The 15,416-nt window shown below is 44.5% G+C and overlaps 2 protein-coding genes across 11 annotated transcripts; one reads left to right on the top strand and one right to left on the bottom strand.

Moving 5' to 3' along the window:
- Positions 1–3,103: 3,103 nt before the first annotated feature.
- Positions 3,104–8,983, bottom strand: LOC107213444 (oxidative stress-responsive serine-rich protein 1-like). 8 transcript variants are annotated; one of them, XM_015647891.2, is made up of 4 exons: positions 8,925–8,983; positions 6,486–6,602; positions 4,670–4,783; positions 3,104–3,913 (listed from the first exon to the last, which is right to left on the bottom strand). In XM_015647891.2, the coding sequence occupies exons 2-4, from the start codon at positions 6,563–6,565 to the stop codon at positions 3,226–3,228; spliced, it is 882 nt and encodes a 293-aa protein (XP_015503377.1). In that variant the 5' UTR covers positions 6,566–6,602; positions 8,925–8,983; the 3' UTR covers positions 3,104–3,225. The 8 variants fall into 8 exon arrangements, with proteins under 8 accessions (XP_015503377.1, XP_015503382.1, XP_015503378.1 ...); XM_015647896.2 differs by having other exon boundaries at positions 6,486–6,599; positions 8,925–8,946; XM_015647892.3 differs by lacking the exon at positions 8,925–8,983 and adding an exon at positions 8,373–8,910.
- A 19-nt stretch (positions 8,984–9,002) lies between these two features.
- On the top strand, positions 9,003–14,165 carry LOC107213454 (oxidative stress-responsive serine-rich protein 1-like). Of its 3 annotated transcripts, none has more exons than XM_015647914.3 (4): positions 9,003–9,071; positions 9,992–10,112; positions 11,751–11,861; positions 12,509–14,165. In XM_015647914.3, exons 2-4 carry the CDS (start codon positions 10,036–10,038, stop codon positions 13,191–13,193), a joined length of 873 nt encoding a protein of 290 aa, XP_015503400.1. In that variant the 5' UTR covers positions 9,003–9,071; positions 9,992–10,035; the 3' UTR covers positions 13,194–14,165. The 3 variants fall into 3 exon arrangements, 2 of the variants coding, with proteins under 2 accessions (XP_015503400.1, XP_015503401.1); XR_004499945.1 differs by lacking the exon at positions 12,509–14,165 and adding an exon at positions 12,143–12,370 and having other exon boundaries at positions 9,051–9,071; XM_015647915.3 differs by lacking the exon at positions 9,003–9,071 and adding an exon at positions 9,259–9,368.
- The last annotated feature ends 1,251 nt before the right edge of the window (positions 14,166–15,416 follow it).

Here is a 15,416-nt window from a genome sequence, read left to right as displayed (position 1 = left end):
AGCCTGGGAAGGGGCCGCCGCGCTCCCCCGGGCCGGCAGCCGCTGTCCCGCTCCGCCGGAGCCCCGCGGGATGCGGGGACGGAGAGCCCGGGGCCAGGTCACTCACACCGTGGGTAATTGGGCAGGGGTAGAACAAGGAGCCAGAGCACAGCCGCCACCCGAGTGCAGCGAGCAGCTCACTCAGCCCCGCTGCTGCTTCCAAAAGTGACTTTGCAGAGCTGCTTTAGGGTAATGAAAGAAGTTCAGTAGTAGCCATTTACCCCTCTCCCAAACAACAAACTTCCCAAATTTCCTTCTGTTTAACACCCAGCACACTCAGTCTGTGTCGCAGACACACGGAGTAGTGACAGGACACCTTGTGTGTAATAATGTCATCAAATACGGATGGCAGAGGACAAGGACTGAAAGACGAGGTAACAGCACACCCATCCTGCTCCTAAAGACACTGTCCCAGCAAGACCATGGAGAAATGACCCTCCCTTACTGACCACCACGCTGAGAAGCTGCAGGAGCTGTGGGGTGTTCCAGCCCTTCCAGGGGAGATCCCAAAACCCCACTGAACTCTGGGGCAAAGCTGCCACAGACAGTGGTGGGTTCAGACTCAGTTTTTCTGCTTTCAACCTCCTCATCGGCATTTGTATGAAGAAAAGGTACAGAGGAGCCACACAATATATAACTGTGAGAGAAGCTCTGTGTATGGACAGCATAGATGTGTATAAGAGACAGGTACAGAGGAGCCACACAATATATAACTGTGAGAGAAGCTCTGTGTATGGACAGCATAAACACAGAACACCTGCAGGCACAGGTGAGAAGGACCAAGTTAGAAATTTAATTACAAAGGGCTTCACTTTTATTCAGCCACAGGAAGGAATGAGCTCTTTGGTAATGGACTCCAATATGAGTCAGAAGTGCCACTTGGCAGAACCAGCCCTCTAAAGCCTTCCTTAAAAAAAAGTCAGATTTTGAAATTGGTTCAAGTTAAATTTTTTTTGTTTTAAACTAAGTTTTTAGACTGCTTAGGCAAGTTTTCAAGGTTCTTGCTGCATGATTAAGGGACATAAATTCACATTTTCTCAAAGCAAAACCAGAAGGTTTTGATCTATGGTTTCTGCAAAAACCAAAACATCTGAAAACACCTTGAGGTAACAGAAGACAAAGTGTTAAGGCAGCGGTTGCAGCAACTCATGGTCTTCTATTCCATGGTGTTCCAGCACTTATGAGCCCAAAGATGTCGTAACTGTCCCAAGAGGATGCCAAGTTCAGGACTATGTAATTATTTACTTAGCAACTTTTCCTAATTACACATCACAGTTGTGAACTGATTGCACACTTTGTTTAAACATTAATAACTTATGCAGATTTTGGCATTTAAAGAGCTTTTGTTGACCACCAACAAACCCACACAGACTGCAGAAAGCACTGACAGTCTGTGTGCGCAAAGGCACCACACAGAGCTGCCTCGTGTCTTCGTTTTGGCAGAAAAACTCCCGTTCTCCCCGAAGGCTGAGCCTGCTGCAGCAGCCAGATACAGCCTGGGGCTGACCTCTAGTGGCACTGCTCGTGTCCCTTCCCAGTCAGCACCAGCTCACATTTTTCTATTTTTACATCTCCTGGATTTCAGTCCACTTTAACACAGTCCAGAGCAGTGGACAGTGCAATTCTAAACCCTGCAGTACAGGTTTGTGGTCACTAATGAATGAAATGGTAAAAGCAGTGCAGTCTTGAAAGGCACTTTCAGACCCACAACGGTGCTGTGGTTGGAATTTGCATTTCAGAGCAGTTAAGAATAATTATTTAAGAAATAAAGTCATGCTGCACTTTGTAGCCAGTTTTGTAGACAACAGCTGCCAAAACATTGCCTTGAATTCAGAACACAGGTGGCAGAAATGCAGAGCACAGGAAGAGGTGTGGGAGGGACCCAGGTACGTTCTGCACAGTGTAGGTGACACTTCAGAACTGGCAAAACAAGTAAACTTACATGGCCACTTGTTCTAAGACACCAGGTGCTGCTACAGAAATTGCAAAAAAAGCCCCAAGAGGAACACCAAATGATTTTGCAGGAAAATGTTTGTCTCCATTTCTTCTCCACATCTTACATGTCAGAAAGTTGAGGTGATGCAAATAGTAAAAAACCAAACACAACTTTTCTCCCCCTCAACAAATTCTATTATTTGATCAGCTGCTCCTTTGCTAGACATTCATATAAGGTACTATTACTGGAAAAGTGGAAAGCAAACCTTTTATTGAATTTCCAACAGGCCTTAGAGACTTGTCTGCAAGAGAAACACCCTGCATTCTTGAGGGGAGTTGCTGCTGTGGTTAACCAAAGCAAAGTGAGGGCATGGGCTCTGCTCACTGTATTTGTTATGGAGACCAAACCACAATTTCCTTGTTTCATTGGTCTTTATTCATACACTGTCAGTTTTGGAGCTTTTTTAGCTTATTTATTAGCCTGCCCTGTAGGACCAAGTATTACCTTTCCTACAGGCATTAAAAACCAGAGACTGGAGTGAACAGTTGTCAGCTGTAGGGAAATCTTGAGCACTGTGTCTCCACTTTATCTTTATAAACCATCATCACTTTAGCTGCCCTGTCCAGTTTTGAAATCTCCTGGAATTTACTTCTACAGAAGCAAGCAGCTCTCCATACATAGTGTGCATCAGCACAGTGTCTCTTTTCTGAGTGTCTTGAAAAGGAGTATCCCATCAAATAATATTATTTGTTGAGGGTAAGAAAAGTTGTGTTTGGTTTGTCTTTACTATTTGTAGTACCTCAACTTTCTGGCTCCTTTATGAAATAAAATCAGAGGCACAAGTATCCAAAAGCACAAGCCTGAGTCTTACAACCTGAGGTCCAAGTGGTTTCAAGGGAGCTGAATGACACCAGGTGTCTCACAAGAAGAGCTCTAATCATCAAGCAATCTAGGGACTCCTCTCCACCAAAGCAGAAAGGGGATTTTGGAAACAAAGTAGAATTAAGTGTTGCATCTCCTAAGTACAGAGAGGTACACTCTAGGTTCATTTACCACATTATCTACTCCAAGCTTAAATTATAATGCTGAAACTAAACTGGTTGTCCAGCTTAAATAATCAACATCAGCTGAGATGCAAAGAAGTGTTTTTATTGCAAGCACAGTGAGCAGGGAGTGGGTTGCATATTCACATTATGTGCCTGAGGGCAGATTTAAACCAGCCATCCTCCTGGTTTTAGTGCTCGTTGCTGTCAGGTGTACATCATTTCTGCCATGTGAGACATTTTCTTTGGAATATACAAGTAATACTCCATGTATCCTGAAAGATCTTCAATTGTCACATCATCCACAAAGGCCCTGGCTTGCTCAGAGCAAGAGCGTGGAGAACTTGAGGGAGTTCTTGATGGCAAAGGCTGGGAGTGATCCTCAGAAACCGTTCTGTCGGGTGCCAGAGGGAGGGTGTTCTGCAAGCCAGAGAATTTGTACACTTCCATATCTTGCCACAGTTTGCACTGACAGGATTTATCTGCACATGCACACGGCTCACTCGCGTTCAGCTTGGACATAGACTGGAAGTCAGAAAGCTCTGTAGTCTTTAGGCTTGTTTTGGATATTGGAGAAGCTGCAGCTGGAGAGTTCTCCTGTGTGTTCTCCGATGTCAACTGTGCAAAAGGAACTCCCAAAGACTCATCAGCTCCCTTCTGGCCAGCGTCCGGAGCGACGCTGCAGCATTCGTGTGCACAAGCTTCCTTTGGGACTGCCATCCCAAACCCACTGCTGTCCTCCTGGGCATCAGCCTGGCTCTTCTGCACCAGCTGGCTGCATGTGGAGTGTGATTTTGTGCTGCAGTGGATAAACTTTGGAGGATGAAGGATTGGAGACTTGGAACGCCTGCGACGCTGAGTTCTCACAACTCCTCTCGAGGGCTTCTTCATAGACCTGCCAGGAAAAGACACAAAGAGAATGAAGATTCACCAAAATACTTATTGCTGAGTTATAAGTAACACTGGGCAATTTATGCATTATGTGCATTATATATGCATTTATATTGCATGCACGAGCTTTAGGTTTGGAGTATTTGCTCAGGCTATACTGTCTTGGAATTTGACTTTGCTCTAGACAAGCAGTTGTATACAATATAAAAGGAACACCACAGAAATGCGTCTCAGAGAGTGGGCTTTAAAGCTCAGAAAATGAGTAAAGCATGTGAAACATGGCAAAACAATCTCTACAACAAGGACAAAGCACAAGAAAAGAGGACAAAACTAATGATTCAAGGGCAAAGGACAGTTTTGTTTCAGATGAGCATGAAGTTCTGCAGAGATACTCTAGAAACCAATTCTTTATTTTAATCTAGTTCCCAAGGCACAATGACAGCTTCTGCAGTGTCAAAAAACGATTGAAAGAGATGCATTCATGACTGTCTGATTCAAAACCAGCAGCTCACATTTGCATTGAGAAATATCTGTAACATTTAGCCACCTACAGGTGGCCAGCATTTCCTTTCATTTCATGTAACTGTAAAGTATAGCAGTCATACATGAAGAAAAAAAGGTGGTGTATTTTAGAAAGTTCTTTGGAAAAGATAATTCAGGTCCTTTGTTTAGAGGGGCACCACCCAGAAACTGTCTACTTAACATTCCTTTTCAATGCAGTATCATTTAAAATAGTCTGATAATCTCAAGCTTCTCTTACCCATGCCAGGTTTCCTTAGAAGCACACACATTCTTAGATTTGGTTTCATCTGCCACTGCTCTAACTATTGCTCTGGGACTTGTCCCATCACCCACAGAGAGAGAAGAGGTACATCTGTGAGAGACAGAATGAAGAGTTAACAGCCTACACTGGTTAGCGTTATGATTACAAAAATAAACCTTTGTGTATCTTCTTTCCCAGAAAATATTGCTCCAAATCATTTAGAACACGTCTTAAAAGACCTGCCCACAAGGACCCACATCAGAAGGATGAGTGTTGACACACTCCTATCTCCAAGGTTTGTATAACAGACCCTTTGACCGAGAGATGCCGTTCACAGCTCCACTGCAGAGCCAACCCTGCGTGTCAGTGACAAACACACACAATGGCCAAATTTCAGCTTCCCAGGAGAGGGGAGGGCAGAAACACCAGCACTGAAGAAACACATCTCTTTTTCCAGAGACAAATAAGCCATTCTTTCCTAAAAATAAATGTTCTTTGGACATAAATAGACTTTGTTTAGCTGAAGAACACTTAAGCCTCTGTCTAACATAGCCTGTTAACATAAGCTAAAACTCTTCATACTCCTGCAATTTGAATCATTTGAGAGACACAGAATTGTGTCAGACCTTCAACTTCTATTCAAGGCAGGGGCCTTAGGAAATTTACTTAACTTTCTGGTGCTGTGAGTTCATTCCACACTCTCATTTTGAAGGACTTGCAATAACCCAAGAACAATTCTTTCAAGTTGTGACTTCACATATTACAGTGGAAATCCCAAGGAAATTGTTTTCCAAATGCTGTGTTAAATTAGTTTGTAAACAGGACAGATTCCCTGAAAAGTGAAAGTGAGTCCCCACACACTGATCTAGGATGGGGTTAAGAGAATCCAAACTATTAATCAAATTAATTTCCATTTAAAGGACAATGAATACAGAACATGATATCAAAAGCCACCAGTAAAAACTCCGAAGTAATCAAATATGCCCAGCTGGAGGATGGTACTAGACATACTGAAGAAATGACAGATAATTCATTACTAATGAGTTTAATTACTTAAACAAAAGGTAACTTTAGAAGCCCATCTATTCACAATCTCAGCTCTGTGGTAATTCCAGGTAAGGCAGCATCAAGATGGTAACCAGATTAAAAAAACATTATATGGAAGCCTTCCTTTATTTAATTTCAGGTAAAAATTATCATTACCAACAGAAGACACATGATGCTTGTGTTCTGCCACCTGGGAGAGTGTAGTGCCACGTGTCAGATCTCCACAAACCAAGACAACATGAAAAGCATTCCTTCCCATTTAGTGATTTTGGTTATAAATAGAAATTTTGTGACAGCAATGAAAATAGTTTGTGTGGGAACGATGCACTGAATCTAACGCTCTTCCTTACTGACGTGGAAAGAAAGTTTCTCTCCTGGGAAAAGATGTGATTTTATTCTCATGACAGGCCTTCAGAGCCATGGCAATCACTAACTTTGACATTGGACTCCTAGTTCTATGGACTTTAGTACTGGTAACCTCTGGCAGCCAGATTCATGCCAAAATTCATTTCAAGCACATTGTCAGATGATCATGATTGTGAGGTTTCTTTCAACCATGCTGCAAGCTGACAGCAATCAAATCATTTACAATTCCTTAAGAAGTGCAGTCTGCAGGTAGTGAATTTCAGTTTGTTTAACTACAATGAATGCTTTCTATGCCTAACCTTTTGCAATTACCTCATTCCCTCAAATTTCACAGCAAGGGTGTTCCCTTTGAGTCCATTTGTAAGATGTTAAGTCTGTGCCTCCCTGTGGTGTTACTCACCCAGCTGTGTCAACTCTCAGCTTTTTGAATGCTGTCTGCAGGCTTTCCTCTTCTCCATCCTTAGCTTCTGATTTCATCATTGGGATGGCCAGAAGGTGATAGAATTACCATGTACTGCTACAAGCAAAAAAAAAGACACATGAAAATAAGGGCCAAATCCTTGCTAAAAACATTAGTTGCCCAGCAGCACCATAATACATGAAAATAAACTCAAAATAGCACACTGAACACACAAAGCTGAGGTCATTCTTGTAGAACATTTTTGAAAGCTGACTCAGAACAAGAATATGAATATGATACCCAAGAATGAAACAAACAGTCTTTTGCACAACTGTAGGTGAATTAACAATTCAAAATCAAATTTGGTGTCAACAGCATCTTGCACATACATTACAACCCAAACAGACTCTTCCACTTGTCTTACAGTGCTACCAGAATAAGTGTGGAAAAGGTCAAAGTGAGAAGGAACAACACCATTAGAAATAATCAACTTTCTACAACTCTTCCTTCCAAATTTGGGACTCAGTGTTACACACACACTTTAAAAAAACCCAAACCAAGAGATTTTTCTTAAAACAAGATAAAAGATTTAAGTCAAACAAAACTTTTTCACTTTATGTCAAGGTCCCAACTAGAGTTACATGGTCCTATTGGAATATGGTACTATGGTTACAAATAGCTGTTAAAATTTTCCAATATCAGCTTGTGAACAAGTACAAATATAAACAAATAAAAGAAGCCATCAGAAAGCCTTGCTTGAAATAATAAAAAAAATAATTATATAAACTGGCTATTTATTTTTTTTTTTAATCTACACTGACCATCATTTAATCTTTCTACAAAGCATCTCAAATCTCTCTAAGTTTGATGCTCTTTGGGTTTGGTGGAGGTCAGGCACTAGTGGTGTATCCCAGGGTCAGGACTGTCCAGTCCTTTTTAACATCTTCATTACCAATCTAGATGATGTGCCATGGTACCCTCACCACATCTGCTGATGTCACCAGCCTGGGATGAGTGGCTGAAACACCAGTGGGACCTCAACAGGAACCCCATGAACTTCAGCAAAGGGAAGTGCAAAGCCCTGCACGAGCTTTTTTTTTGTAGCAAGGAAAATAACCCTCTTTTCACTGAGACCTTTTTTTCTAAAGCTCTACAGCTCAGTTACTTATGAGGAGGGATAGGGGATAATCTCTGTTCCCCCACCCTCTCACTCCAGCTGGAGGTGGCAGCTCTCCCCACTGCTGCTCTGGCTGCTCACTGTGCTGTGATTTCACCTGGCTGCTCTGGATTGCAGACAGCTATTATGACACACACAGAAGGATAATGTATCATAACAATTTCAAGGCACATGATGTCCAATGAATCAGACAGGGAGTAAACAGGAGAGGAAGAAGCTTAAACGCTGACAACATGATGCTCATCGGAGCAAATTACTATTTCATATTTTCTCTTAGACAAATACTACTGCTCTGAAACAGATGGTCTCCACTTTTATTCCCTGATCCCCAAGTCATCCACAGATGACTCTTTGAAAAAAAAAAAAAAAAAAAAATTCAGGCTACATAACTTTGGGGTTTTTTAAACAGCAAACTCCTGCATTACTTAACTTCAGCGGGAATATAAAAGTAAAGTTTTAAAACCATTGTACATTACTCAAAACAGAGTACCAGTTTTTAGACTAAATACTTCATCGTGCTCCCCTTCATCATCAACACTGCAAACCCTCAAAACAATGCGGAATTTATTTACCTAAAAGTATCACTGGGTGATAGCAAAGTACAAGCTTAAGCATTTTAGACGCACGAGCCAACTAGCACACACTAAAAAAAAAAATCAACGTGAAAATCAGGCAACGTTTACCGCGTCAAAAAACACACTGAAACTTACGTTTTTTACCTCCCGGGAAAACACACACCTTTTCTTTGCCGTTGTATTTTCGGCTGTATTCCCGGTACCAGCGCACCACAGCCCCAGTGAGCTCCCGCCGTGAGCACGGACCGGCCACGGGCCCCTCATCCATCCCCTGCGGGCTAACGATGCTCACAGCCCGGCCGTTCCGGGCCGCGGCCCCAGGGGGCAGCCCACGGGACAAGAACTTTCGTGGTTTTAATTTTTATTTGATGTTTTTTAATTTTATATTTTTAACCGTTCGGAGTTCCCTTCTCGCCCGCGCCCCGGGGAGCCCCAGCAGCCCCCGCCGCTACCCCGCGGCCCAGCCCCGGGGCTCGCCCGTGACTCAGCACGGCCCCGCGCCCCGCCGAGGCTCCCCCAGCGCCCTCCGCCCTCACGAGGGGACCGGCGGCGGGAACCGCGCGGGAAAGTCTCGCCGCGGGGACACGACGGATCCCACCGGTCCCCGGGGGAGCAAGGGCGGCCCCGCGCAGGGCAGGGGGATGAGGACGGGAACGAGGACGGAGACAGGACGGGACCCGCACTCACCGCGCTCCGCGGGCCGGGCCCGGCGCCCCCCGGAACCGCCGCCGCTCGCGCACGCGCACCCGGCGGGGCGGGCGGGGCCGGGGCGCGCCCCCGCGGGCGGTGACGTCACGTCCTGTTGTGCTGCGCGCCCCGGGCAGGCGGCGGTGGGTGAGTGGCGGCCCCGCGATCCCCGCGATCCCCGCGATCCCCGCGCCCGGCTCTGCCCGGCGGGACGGCACCCCAGGGGCTGCTGCGGGGCCGGAGGGGAGCGCAGGGACCGCCGCGGCTCTTCCCGGCGGGGCGGCGAGGGGAGGCCCCGGGGCAGGTGGTGGAGCGCGGCTGGCGCTGGGCTGCCGCGGCTGTGGAGCCTCCGGCGGGCGCGGGCCTGGCTCGGGCCTGGCGCTGGTCCCGGCCCCGCGGGGCTGTCGCGCCCGGCAGTGCCCGGCCGCCCCCGCTCTGCTGCCGGTGAGAGAAGGCTCGGGAGGGATCTCAGCAAAGGGGGAATGCCTCAGGGGTGGGCACGGAGAGGAGAGTCGGGCTTTGCTCACTGGTGCCTGGGGACCGGAGCAGGGGCCGTGGGCACACACTGAAACGCTGCCTGAGCATAAGGGAACGCTTTTCTCTGAGGGTGGCTGAGCACACGCTGTCCAGGGAGACGCTGGAGTGTTTCTCTTTGGAGTTATTCAAAGGCTACCTGGACATAGTCCTGGGAAACCAGCTTGGCTTGTCCCTGCTCGAGCAAGGGAGCGGGACCTCCAGGGATCCCTGCCAACCTAAACCATCCTGTGACTCCTGAAACCTTTCTGAAGCTTTGCTGCAGGTGCTGTGCTCACAGCTCAAAGTTACACAGGTTGCTGGGATCTGTATTCACCCATTGATTAAAAGACACTTTGATATTTTTAACACAGGCTGTGATTGTTCTGAAAAACTCAGACTTTGGAGTTCACAGTGAAAAGCTCAGGGTGGGTCTGGTCAGAAGGCAGTGACGTTGCCCACGGAAGAATGAGCACCCATCATGGTGTCAGCCAGTTTTGTGCAGACCATCTGTGTTCAAACCTCAGTATCAAATCCAAATTTCTGTGTTTCAGTTTATTCTATATGGCACGGCTGATTACCCACTGAGAGCACATCAATGGACTTGGAAGCTAAAGATGAAGAGGAGGAGAGTTTACAAACAGCATTCAAAAAGCTGAGAGTGGATGCAGCAGGGTAAGTGAGCAACAAAAAAGGCAGTGTAATTTGTCAGGGTTTTTTTACATATTTATATTTGTTTTCTATTATTTTACATTTCAAAAAGAAAAGCCATTTGGTGAAGCGTTATTTGCTCTCCAAGGTTCTTTGCTTTCTCTGAACTGCATCACTTCAGATGAATTGCAGTCATTATAACTGTCTAATATGCAATGCAGTACTTTATTACAGAGTGATTTTGACTAATATCCAACTGAAATCACACAGCAACTGCATGTAAAAATGAAAAAACTCACTTAAAGCAGTGAACCCACTTTCAACTGTCATAGCTGTAGTCACCTGGTGCAATACAGAATTTGTTTCTCTGTTCTTGTAAACACTGGTCCATGCATTATAAGCCCTTATTTAGTGCACAAAATTTTGGTTGTAAGGCATCTGGACAACAGCACCAACACCTCAGAGTGTGCTGGGGAGCCCAGTCTCACTGGGAAGGGTCAGGCTAAACATGAGCTCTGAGCATTTCTGATTTCAGGGGATTTTGTGGAGTAAAATGTCTGCAGACATTCTTACACTAAAAATGTAGTAAGATACTGGGTGTGCTGATAATATGTAGTGTAATAAAATTACAGTGATAAAATTATGCAGTCTAACACTGAGACAGTTCACTTGAAGTCTTTTGGGAATTTACAAACACAAGAGGAAGTTTTGTGTTGACAGTGTTACCTTGCGAATTCATCCCCACAGCCATCAACACTGTGAATTCAGGATTTCCTCTGCATGTGGAAATATATTTTGCTTTGCTACTCATTCCCTCTGCTTCAGGAGATCTTCTGAGCAATGTGGAAAAAAATAGCTGTTCTCCATCATGGAACTGTGGTTATTAATCATAACACTTTTGATGTAGTACCACTGGCAGACTGTGTGGGCTTCTGGTTGATTCCTGATGACATCTTAGGCATAAAAAGATCTTGTTTTGCAGGCATGTGTTGTGAACAGCTCAAATCTTGTGACTAATCTGTTAAGATTAATTTTGGGCTGTTTGATAGAGTTTCAGCCTCATTTCTTACAATTTCCCATGTTTCAAATCACACCTGCAGCCATCATAACTATAAATACGGATCCATGTGCCAAGGCATTTGTGTTTGTGATCTAGACCTCCAGGGTCAGATGATTTTTTTCACTCCATCTCAAAAACTTAATGAGAACTAAATAAATCAGTAATCTGTCCTTGCCTGTTGTACCTTATCCACTTCTCCACTGACTCCCCCTCAGCCTGTTGCTCCAAGTGCCTGACTTTGCATTTCAGAGGAGTAGGAGACTATCTTTAATGACTATTGTCTGACAGGAACGTTTGGAACCTCAGTTTACATTCCTTCAATGCGTCATTTTAGTACAAATAGGGCATGACATCAACCTCTGGGCATTTTGGCTGCCTTTCATTTTATCTCACCTATCTTTAGCCATTTGACGAGGCCAGTATAGTAAGAGGGGTTGGATAAATCTCTGTATGGCCATGTTTCTACCCACTGACTACAGAAGGAGTCAATGCAGCAAATTTGATGGGCTTAGCTGAGCATCCAAAGCACATAGGCTGAATGTGGGCCTCTGGAGCCATATGTTCAGGCATTTCTGTGATGTGGCATTTCCCTTTTTACCCAGATGTATTGCAGCTCTGTCCGTGGGCGACGGGATGATTCTCAGAACAACGACAAGAGCAGCCATGGATGGAGCCAAGCAGCAGACTGCCAGCTCCAAGGAAGCGTGGCATGGGTAAAACATGACACATTGAACAGTTGCAGGCTGCTTTCAGTGCGAGTTGTTGTCAATTAGTTGCTTCAAGATATCTTTCTATCACAAAATGTTTCCATAACTGATGTGTTGTTCTTAAGGGGATTTATCAAAGTCTTTAAAAACAATACTGCATCTTCTCTTAGAGAGGGTTCCCAAAACTTTTATTTTCTGTTGATTTAATCTGTAGTACTTTTCTGCAAGTCTTAAACCTTTGTGACTCCCTCTCACCTCACTCTTGGGTTCTTTTATTGCTTTTGAAGTACCTGGATATTCAGTGTGACTCTGCCAGCAGCTCCAGCTGATCCAGGTTCTGCACTGCAGTTCAATTTGGGATGACAGAGTATCATCTGCTTAAGGCAGAAGATTTGGGGGGAAGCACCTTGAATAAGAAGACTTGGGGGGAAGCACCTTGAATAAGAGTTCCTTGTATGTATCTTTCCTTTGGGGGAACCCGAATTTCTTCAGAGTCCTCCATGTTTTCTGTCAGAGATTGTAAGTGACCAGTCATCTGGTACTTCCAAGCAGAAAAATAATCTTGTAAAATGTTTTTAATCACATTTTAGAGGTGACTGAGCTGTAGTGTATATTCTGGAGTTACCCACTTGCTCACCTGTTGAACCCTGCAGGTGTGTGAGAAAGCCTTCCCGAGGATCGGCGAGGGTCCCGCGGCGCCGGCGCTCCAAGTCTCCGGTCCTGCACCCTCCCAAGTTCACCTATTGCAACATGAAAGCCAACAACCAGCTGAAACACAAACCCCAGGCAGACACTTCGAAGGGTATCATCAGCTCAGATGTTTTTGTCCCAGCAGAACATGGCACGAAGGACGGGCAGGATTCTCACCTTGAGGCCAGTAACGACAGAACTGAACCGTTGGAAGCTTTCACCGCCGAAGAGCCTTTGCAGAAGAGGGGGGAGAACTGCCCTGCTCTCTCCTCATCCTTTGAGAACAGCTTGTGTTCTAAGCAAACCTCAGATTTCCAGTCCTTATCCATGCTTAGCAAGGGCAGGCAGTGCCCTTGTACGGACAAGAAGTGCCAGTGCAAGCAGTGGTGCACCATGGAGGTGTACTCCTTCTCCGGGCTGCGGAGCGTCCTGTCCGAGTGCGAGAAGGCAGTCCTGGGAGTCCATGCCCACTCCCTCCAGAACAGATCTCCCTCTGGGACAGCCTCAGCAAGCTCTCCCAGGTCTTGTTCTGAGCAAGCTCGAGCCTTTGTGGATGACGTGACTATTGAAGATCTTTCGGGATACATGGAATACTACTTATATATTCCCAAGAAAATGTCTCACATGGCAGAGATGATGTATACTTGACTGTAAGCAATAGAGAATCCTGAAGCAGAGTTTGTTACAATGGTTGGGCTAATTGCCTTGTCAGTGCCATGTTTTCACTGTTGTGTGTTTGATTAAATGTTTCTTTGCCTCATACACTTTAGTTTTCTAATAAAATGAAAAATTAAATATAGTTTCTGAGCTTAGTTCTAAAAAGAATGCACTAAAGTCTCTGAATACCTTAACAAAAGCACACTAGATCAAATGAGCTCTGTTTGGTTTTTGGTTTGTGCTGTGAATATTGAAGCTCTGTATGCTGTTTTCACTATGTTTTGAAAAAAGCCCAAACAAAACCAAAAAACTGGTGGGTTTTTTTTTTTTTTTTTTTTTTGTTCTGATATTTTGAAGTGTTTGGAATGTTCATTCTTAATGTATCTCAGTACTTAGAGAAAAGTTTCACAGCTACAGCTCCATCCTCCTTATCCTGCTCTAGAGAGAAGGATGAGAAGGCATTCAGCATTTTGGATAGGATTTATCTCCTTTCCTTGAACACTAGCTGGCTCCTTTTTTATTTGGATCAAGTTGTGAATGCTTCTTCCTTAGGAATTTTTTGGGAGGTCCAGAACATGCAGGTGTGTACTTGGACCCTTCCTCAATCTAACTCGCTCACTCTTAAGCAGTTCTATTTTTCTGCAGATAAGTGAAGCTCTTAGAAGTAAAGATATATTTTGTTATTTGTGCTTTACAGATGGAATAATTTAGGGGGAAGTGAAGCAGGCTATCATGTTTTTTTGGGCTGTGCGGTCTCAGAAGTGGAGAGGGTTGAACCATCTATACAGGATGTTCCTGAGCACATCTGATACACAAAGTGGTGTGGAAAGAGGGTGAAAAAGATGTGTGTATCATCCTGGCTTTGTGCTGTAGAGCTATGACATTCCTGCTGGTTGAAAGTACTGCAATAAAAAATTCTGTTGCCGAGACTTGCATTAATAAATGTTTGTCAAAACTCAGCAACTTAAAGTCTGGATAATTTAACTTACATTCATCTTCCCTCAAGACCTTTTTATTTAAAAAAAAAACCAAAACAACCAAAACACAACAAAACTCTGGTTTCAGTGTCAGCTGAACATGCTCAACAACCATGTCTGAGTAAAATACTGTAATTTTTACTTACATGCTGAAAAATGAGTGGTCAGCAAGCCAAGGAGTCACAAGCAGTTGTGTATAAATAGATGAAAAGTAGATGGGGACAGTTGGCCGTGTATTCTTTGCTGGAGAATGCTCAGACATTAATCACAATCCCTGTAGATTTTATTCTCACCATCCTTAAAATTTACAGGTCCAGGAAGCTGAGATTTAAAATCCAAATAAATCAAGAAACATAAGAATACAGCTACAACTAATTTTGCTCTTAAGTTTCATACATATATTTAACATGCAGTATTTGCTATTACTCAAATTAAATGTAACTGATTGCTACATTTTCTTGTGTCACCTCCCTTTTCCAGCACTATTCTGCAGTACCCACACACACTTCGGGTTTCCTCCACTTTCCCTTCTTTCTCCCTACAGAAAATCTGGTATCATATGTACTTTGCTTTTAAACATAAATATTTAGTACCAGTTATCTTTGCTGCTGCTATTTTTTGAAGGGTGTTTCTGTTTCAGCAGAGGGTATCTGCTCCTATTTTTATTCACGTTTTGGTTCTGTGCCCTCTTTAAAACCATGGGAATTGTTGCTAGACAGAGGGTTTTTCCCCTTTTAACAGTTTCCCTGCCTCTTTGCCAGCACTGATCCAGAATCCACGTGTGTGAAGCTGAGGCACAGCTCTTCCACGTGCACAGAAATGGTTCTTTTAAGCCTGGTATTGGTTATCCCCACTCCCCACTGCATCTGGAGCCTTACTGAGGGGCACAGCAAGGCCCTTCTGCAGAAATGTGCAGTGGCAGCCTGGTCAAGGTCACCTTGGGGCAGTTTCTGCTGTGCTGCTCTTTAATAAAGTGTGCAGAACCCCAGGAAGTGTCTGGACTGGTGTTACATAAACCCAGTTTGGATCAACAGTGTTGGAAGGGCACATTTTCAGTAGTGGGGCAGGACAATGTGCCACAGACCTGCTGTGTCCAGGGAGAGAGCAGGAACTGGGAAATCGTGGAGGTTAAACCAGTCCACAGTAAACCCTGAAACTGAGGGCTGAGAAGTGAATTCAGGTTGCCAGAACACCAGGTGGGAGGGAAAAGCCTGAGAGCAGGTTCTGAGGGCACACT

This window comes from Parus major, chromosome 20 (assembly GCF_001522545.3).
Source record: "Parus major isolate Abel chromosome 20, Parus_major1.1, whole genome shotgun sequence".
In the NCBI taxonomy this organism is placed as follows: domain Eukaryota; kingdom Metazoa; phylum Chordata; class Aves; order Passeriformes; family Paridae; genus Parus; species Parus major.
Note: the sequence above shows the minus strand (reverse complement) of the source record. Positions and strands in the feature narration are given on the sequence as shown.

Bases quoted from the DNA above. Each gene is read 5' to 3' on its own strand.
- LOC107213444 (XM_015647891.2), bottom strand. From the start codon at position 6,565: ATGATGAAATCAGAAGCTAAGGATGGAGAAGAGGAAAGCCTGCAGACA. The intron at 4,784-6,485 runs GTGAGTAACACC...TGTCTCTCACAG, and splicing joins CTGAGAGTTGACACAGCTGG to ATGTACCTCTTCTCTCTCTG. The intron at 3,914-4,669 runs GTAAGAGAAGCT...TTTTCCTGGCAG, and splicing joins TCTAAGGAAACCTGGCATGG to GTCTATGAAGAAGCCCTCGA.
- LOC107213454 (XM_015647914.3), top strand. From the start codon at position 10,036: ATGGACTTGGAAGCTAAAGATGAAGAGGAGGAGAGTTTACAAACAGCA. The intron at 10,113-11,750 runs GTAAGTGAGCAA...CTTTTTACCCAG, and splicing joins CTGAGAGTGGATGCAGCAGG to ATGTATTGCAGCTCTGTCCG. The intron at 11,862-12,508 runs GTAAAACATGAC...TGAACCCTGCAG, and splicing joins TCCAAGGAAGCGTGGCATGG to GTGTGTGAGAAAGCCTTCCC.